General features: G+C 34.8%; 1 protein-coding gene and 1 non-coding gene across 3 annotated transcripts in view; one reads left to right on the forward strand and one right to left on the reverse strand.

Moving 5' to 3' along the window:
* The window catches only part of LOC106102550, a 47,085-nt gene that overhangs the window by 30,762 nt on the left and 9,112 nt on the right, over positions 1 to 7,211 (forward strand). The window contains exons 2-5 of one of the 2 annotated variants that reach the window (XM_013282068.1): positions 4,257 to 4,530; positions 4,764 to 4,910; positions 5,609 to 5,719; positions 7,041 to 7,174. In XM_013282068.1, coding sequence (XP_013137522.1) covers positions 4,368 to 4,530; positions 4,764 to 4,910; positions 5,609 to 5,719; positions 7,041 to 7,174 — 555 coding nt within the window. In that variant the 5' untranslated portion in view covers positions 4,257 to 4,367. Of the gene's footprint in view, positions 1 to 4,256; positions 4,531 to 4,763; positions 4,911 to 5,608; positions 5,720 to 7,040; positions 7,175 to 7,211 lie in introns of those variants that run through there. The other variant, XM_013282067.1, reaches the window with a different exon arrangement.
* On the reverse strand, positions 5,988 to 6,059 carry Trnae-cuc. The gene has a single exon. It is a non-coding gene; the product is annotated as a tRNA-Glu (tRNA).

The following is a 7,211-nucleotide window of genomic DNA, read 5'->3' on the forward strand; positions in this document are numbered from 1 at the left end:
GCTCCAATCAAGTAGAAAATGATTGGTTGCGTAAGACCGGGTTGTAATGGAATGTCCAGCAATACACTAGAGGCTGATCACCTCTTAAAGAAGATAATATGGCGTTTTCATTACCTTTGAATTACCATACTAGTATTATAAATTCGAAAGTTTAGATGGATGGATGGATGTTTGTTAGAGTTTGTAGCCTAAAAGGCTGAACGGATCTCCATGAAATTCGGCACAGATGTAGAGCAAAGTCTTTATCCTGGAAATAGTAACGGTTCCCGTGGAATGCATTCGTTTTGCTTTTTTAAATGTTTATTCAATAATCCTGTAATAATAAACGGTTCAACATATCTTATTGAAATTTGGCACAGTAAAAAAACAAAGTCAGGAGTACACATGCGATAAGGTTCATCCTCGAAAAATGTCCGGTTCCCAATGGATGATTTTCATGAACTTTAGCAGGGATACGCTATGTGACCTTTATTTTTAACTAGCTTTTGCGAGTCCGTCCGCGTGGAGTAAAAGAAAAATAAAAGTAAGTAGTCTAGGTGTTCTTTCAGATTATCCTCTACATGTATACCAGATTTCATCAAAATCCCTTAAGCCGTTTAGGCTACAAACTCTAACAAACATCCACCCATCTAAACTTTCGCGTTTATATTAGTATGATTTCTTACGAACGAAGGCGCGGACGCCAGTAAGTCGCCATGTAAATTATAAAAAAAAAACAGAAATTAGTATTTTTTCCAGTGGAAAGTAACTCCTTACTTGATTCTTATGCGGAAAACGAGTAGCGTTTACCATTTTTTCGTTTTTATTACAAGAACGGCGTTATGCAAATTTTTCGCAGGTCGGATATCATGACAGGCAATGGCCTAAAAGATTGATGTCACCCGCGTATACAAGACCTTTTAAAATAATATTATCAAGATTTATCAACTTGTAAAACATAATATTTGTCACTTTTATTATTTTGGTTTAGATTTGTGGTTTGGTTCATTTATATATATGTATAATATTGTAAGAAATTTGTACAAGCAACTGATTTGAATACCGTTCTTCAAATGTATTTGGATTATTTTTAGAGTTAAACCTTTTTAGATAGTTTTAAAATGTTTTCTTGTAATTATAATTGCTATAAAGTGGCCATAAATGTCGATCTTTCATACACTTCAACTTTTATGTAGACAGTAACGGTAAGAAGATTTCGTTAAGCGAATTAAGTATTTTTATTAGAACGGGTGTAAAAATTAGTTTCCTTAGAGCAAAATATTTAGGTAGATGGCTAAATTACAGGGCTTTGTCGTGTTATAAAATTCTTATCTATCTTACTAATATTATAAATGCGAAAGTTTAGATGGATGGATGGATAGATGTTTGTTTGAAATTTGGCATACATGTGGAGGATAGTCTGGAAGAGCACACACGCTATTTACTTTTTTTTAATTCCACGCAGACGGTGTTGCGGGCGAAAGCTAGTTGCAAATTAATCCTTCTTTAGTTCTTTACTCACAAATTTTTTAATCTACATATATTTAAAGTGAATATTTAAGATTCCCTCTATCACTGTTATTCCTCAAGTTAACGAAAATAGAGGCATAAAATTGGACATTTATGACATCGTCAAATTTTATTAAGAATACATTTATATTAGATGACACTACGTTGCTGTATCGAAATGTGACTTATTTACATGTTTTCTAATCTTAACAAACCGGTACTCAAAGACAGTTAAATAACGAATATTTTCGGAGCGCGTTTCTTTTTTCAATATGCATGTTAGATTTGTAACGGTCTCTTGATATTTATTCATCTGTCACGTCGCGTAGCCTTTGACCGCGTTGAGATTAAAAACAGCCAAACCCACTCATAATTCTCAGAAGCTAACATCGAATCTCGCACACTTAATTACGCAGAAAGAGATATTAACAAGCCGTTGCATATGACTTTGTTCATGGGGAATTAAAGAAAATACTTTATTAATAGCTTACGTGTTCTTTCATATTACCGATTCAAAAGAAATCGGCCCAACTCTAGATCGGCATACACGTCCCGTCCCATGACATCTGTCAATGTCAATTCAATGTCATTCTGGCGGGAATCGATATTCAGTATAATATTGTTGTTATTATTGTCTAAAGTACTACATCTGTGTCTGTGAGATTGGAGCTGTCCTGGAGATATGTAGTAAAAAAAGTACATCTATCAAAAACCCTTTCCCATGTATAATGTTAGTAAGACTTTGCTATAACATTGTATAATCGAAATACGAAAAGAAGGAGATTATCAATTCGTCTTTTACTTCGGATAAACAAAATATTTTTTTTGTAAATTATCAGACAACTTGTGTCAATTTTCAACAATATTCCGTGATTAATTTACAATCTAAAATATTGTAGGTTAACATTTTTAACAAGATAATTTTAAAATAGTGGCAACAATGTATTTATTTTAACTTACGGATACAATATAAGCATGTTAGTTGGCTATTAAACATTATAATGGCCTATCAGCTATCATTATTACCACTGATATACGTTGTTAAACCATAAAGAGGTTATGTCATGACACCTCTATCGACTGAAGCAAGTTCGTCGCTACTACAGCGTCAGATTTCTTTATTGTTTTCTCACATTAATGTGATAAATGTGAATTACTGTCGATACTTAGTTGTTGTACTGTAACTGTTGTACTGTAGAGAAGGTAAGGTGCAAAAGGTTAGCATGGTATGGGCATGTTATGAGGAGGGATGAAATGCATGTTACAAGTAATGACTGTGGAAGGGTACACCGGTAGAGGTAGACCTTGAAAGAGTTGGATAGATTGCGTGAAAGGTGACATGATCAAAAAGGGAGTGATGACTGAGACTACGTATGATAGTTATGTGGAGGACAAAAACCTGTTGCGCCGACCCTACGGGAGTAGGATAAGAAGGATGATGATGACTTAGTTGTTATTACCGGATATGACGAGCGTCGATAAAAGTAAAGAATCAAAAAATGTAAGATAGATATAGAACATATTAATTGTAGCTCCTTTAAGACCTAACCTAAATCAGCACGACAATTAGATGCTAGATTGATTTCTATACAAGGTCGGATCCAGCTTTGGCACCAGAGGGGGTCACATAGTAGTGATCAAGTCAAGAGCTTGACAAAATATGTAAATATATTTTGACAAGCTATTGACCAATCAGCTCAGGGGGGTCATGACCCCACGCCTCCCCCCTGGATCCGCCGTTGTTTCTATTATGCTTCTTAATAATTAACAATAAGTATTCATTACTTCTAAACGTTGTGTTGTACATATTCGATGCTTCCATCTCATATTTAGTGGTCGAAAATGAATGGGCAAAAAGATACATGAAAGACGGTAATAAAGGCTTACGTTACCTTTGGAATTAGTTTCATAATAATCCGATCATATTTAGCGTCGCGTAAATTATAGATCACCAACCATGATGAAACATTCAAAGTATCTGTTTTTATTTTTATATAACAGTTGTTTTGTTTAAAAACTCTAATAAAACTGAATATCTTTACTTGTAAAAATTAATTTAAAACAAGACAGGATGAATAAAATTAATAATGGTGTCATATCGAAAGCTAATAAATTTTCAAACGAAATCTTTCAATTTGATACGACGTAGATAAATAAAAAATGGACATTTTGCAGACAAGATAGATTTGTGGTAGCCAATTCGATTTTATTATACGACCGGTGATTTGCATTATTTAACAATCCTCATACATCGTCAAATGTTACGGCGAGTTACTGTTAAAGATTTGTGACTTATAAGTTTTAAATGTACAACCTACTAACACCATATTTTTTACATATTTACGACTGATAGAGATGTATGGAAGAGGCACATACTGTTTACGGTAGGAACAGGGGCATGTTGATGATTTATGTTAACCTCTAACTAAAGAATTTACCGCCATAAACTAGAAACAAAGCAATTATTGATCAATTAAAGTGACAAGTGACGTAATTTTTCCGTAAAAAATTAACTCAAGCCCATAAAGAGTGTGGAAAAAGTGACAAGAGTGGCAAATGTGGCAAGAGTGTGGAAAAAGTGGAATGTGGCAAAAGTCTGTCTATGTGTCTGTCTTGTGTTACTGCCGGAAAAATTTAGGTTTCTCTAAAAGTATTTAAAAGATAAAATCTTAATTAATGATTTTAAAAATAATCTTAATTGTTAGCAGATAAGATAGAACGATAAATTTAAATGTTATAAACTAATTTTCTCTTTTGTTTGGTTCCAGGTTAATCGAAGAAAATCTTCGTAAACGAAATTTAAAAATGTCTTCAAAGAATTTAGAATATTCAAGAAAATCATATATTCCAAACAGCGACATCTCGCGGCTTGAATCAAAATGACAAGAAAAGTTTTAACCATGATTACCCAAACGAAACTAAAGATGTCGCTTATCTTGATTTTGATGTTAATTATACGGCCTAGTGTTTCAAATCATAGAGAAGAGATGGCGTTGGCGAACGTAACAAGATTTGCATCCGGGGATTTATTTTCACTCGTTGGTAAGTTTGAAACTATAGTTTAATGTTTCTTTATGTTTTATCTGGTCTTATAAAAAAAGAAACAAAACCTTTGAACCCGTCATCCTACTAAACTTAAGTTTCTCGGGGCCAGAATATATAGCTTATTTATGTTTTGTGAAAGAAAAGCTTTTAAATGGGCCATGTATAATAAAGTCGGTTCTATACTTGTTGGGCCTACCCCTAATTATTCTATTTCTTTGTTTGTCTTAAAGGTCCAGAGTGCGGGCTAACGAGATGTATGGAGGTATCCCATGGGACCGCGCTGGCCGCCATGGGCGTCTCTGGCTGTTCCTGCCAGTGCGCACGCGACACGCCAGCTTTCCGGGAGGACCAGAGGATTTGTGTCAACCATATTGACGGTAAAATTTATCTTTAAATAACATTAGTATGATACCTCTGGGATTTTTTTTAGATAATAAAAAATTGTTGTCAATAAAACCAGAAAGGTGACATAAAAGTACGAAGATTGTCTTCCTAGGTTTATGCTTAAAAGCAGTGAATAAAATTGATGATAAATAAATATTTAATTTACGAAACACTTACGTAGTTTAATTATTAGGTTATATCTTTTGAGTACAAATTAATTCGTAAGTAATAGTTCCGTATATAACGGTATTTTAATTTCCCGCATTAAATTATGAACCGTAACCTCTGATGTAACTCGACCTTTAGGTTCGTACGCCACATGTTTAATTAATATATCTGCTATTATACGCTTTTGTTAAGCAACCCATTGTATTTGATCTCCATTAGCCTAATAACTGTAATAGTTCACATTTGATTCGAACAAAGGTATAGAGGGCGCTTGAATTCAAAGAAATCATTTTTACTGACAAATTATTTACTGTTAGCTATGAGAAGATATCGTTGGTAACCCGAGCTTCATATGACAATTTAAGTCGAGTTTGCTGTCAATATTTATAAAAAAACATATTTGTTCTCTCAATACATATGACAATAATATATGTTAAGCGTTTCGACAATGTAAATCAATAGTTGTGGATACTAACAGTGGTCATAGAGCAAATGTTAAGTAATTCAAACTTATTTATTTCAGAATGCCAAATGGCGAGTTACGGACGAGGCGCAACAAAACCGCAAATTCCATTCGTCTTTCTTCCACTCAAGGGACAAATCGTATATCCATCTAAGGAGATTATATTCACAGGTAAAAAACTAAAAAAAATACTCAAGACTAGCTGTTGTAAGCGACTTCGCCCGCATGAAATTAAAAATATAATAAAAACACATCGCCTATGGAAACAACTTGATTATCTGTCTAAGGGTGAAAGAATTTAAAAAATCGGCCTAATAGTTTTTGAGTTATTTCAATACATGCAGAAATATAAATCTTTCCCCTTTATAATATTAGTAGAGATGTATCAAATGATATGGCGTTCAAATATTTGATTTTTGTTATAAATTACAAAAAGTTATTCCGGTACCGGGAATCGAACCCGAGCCTCCTGGGTGAGAGCCAGGTATCCTAGCCACTAGACCATACCGGATATTGTTAGGTAGGCGAAAGTAAATTCCAAAATCTTATGTCCATTCAAATGTAATCTAAAAGCCTAATACTCAAGTAGGTTCCTACAACTCCGTAAAAAGGCGATCAGCAACAACTACAGTGGTAGTGCCCGCTTTAACATCTTAGCACTGCAGGGCCGGCACGCCCGGTGTAATACCACGACCACACAGAAGACAGACGTGAAATGGAAGCAATTCCGTGTTTCGTCTGATGAGTGTGGTGCCGGAGGCCTAATTTAAGTCCCTTTCTCTTTACTACCCTCTTCTTTTAAGGAGAGGATGAAAGGGGAAGTGGATTTGACGGTGGAGGAGATGCATAGGAAGGTCAAACATCCTCTGTATGTGCGTGTTATCCTCTGTTGAATAAGGGTAAGCAACGCATCTGCAATTGCGGATGTCTATGGGCAGCGGTCGCTTCGCCATTTTGGCGGATTCAGGTGGCCGCTTGCTCGTTTGCCACTTTATGTTATAAAAAAAAAAAGATAAACGATTAAAATATTCACTACCGCCTGCTTGAAGCACTGTATGGCGACCGTTATCCTATAGGTACACTGTAATTTTGTAATTAAACAATTACTTTAGGTATTAGACAAGCTTATGGTTTGGTCCAAACACATATGTGACAATAGTTAATCTTGATTTATTACTTATTTGTCCGCTTAAAATTAGATTATAAAAAAAATATATAGTCTATGTTACTCACTGATAACGTAGCTTTTTAATGGTGAAACAATTCTTGAAATCGGCCTAGTAGCTTTTGAGTTGTTTCACGGAATACAAAATACAAAAATACAAATCTTTCCTCTTAATAACATTAGTATAGAAGTGTAGATTACGTTCGTCCCTATTTTCAACCTTTACAGGATAAATTTGAAGGTTGAACTTAATAGTAATCTACGTAATAACAGAAATCTACAAGCAAGTATATTAGTTATTTATATTGGTATTTACATTTATGTCAGACGTGGAGGATGCTGTGTGCGCGGTAACCAGCGCCCAGTATCTGTCGCCATCGGGCTGGCTCGCCCTCAGAGACCTGGTGGACAACGACGTGCCCTTCGCTCTCTACAGGGACGAGGGCAGCACGTACCTGCAGGTCAGCTCACAATTAACACAATGTAACGGTTAAAATA

Source organism: Papilio polytes, unplaced genomic scaffold, assembly GCF_000836215.1.
Source record: "Papilio polytes unplaced genomic scaffold, Ppol_1.0 DF823923.1, whole genome shotgun sequence".
NCBI classification, from domain to species: domain Eukaryota; kingdom Metazoa; phylum Arthropoda; class Insecta; order Lepidoptera; family Papilionidae; genus Papilio; species Papilio polytes.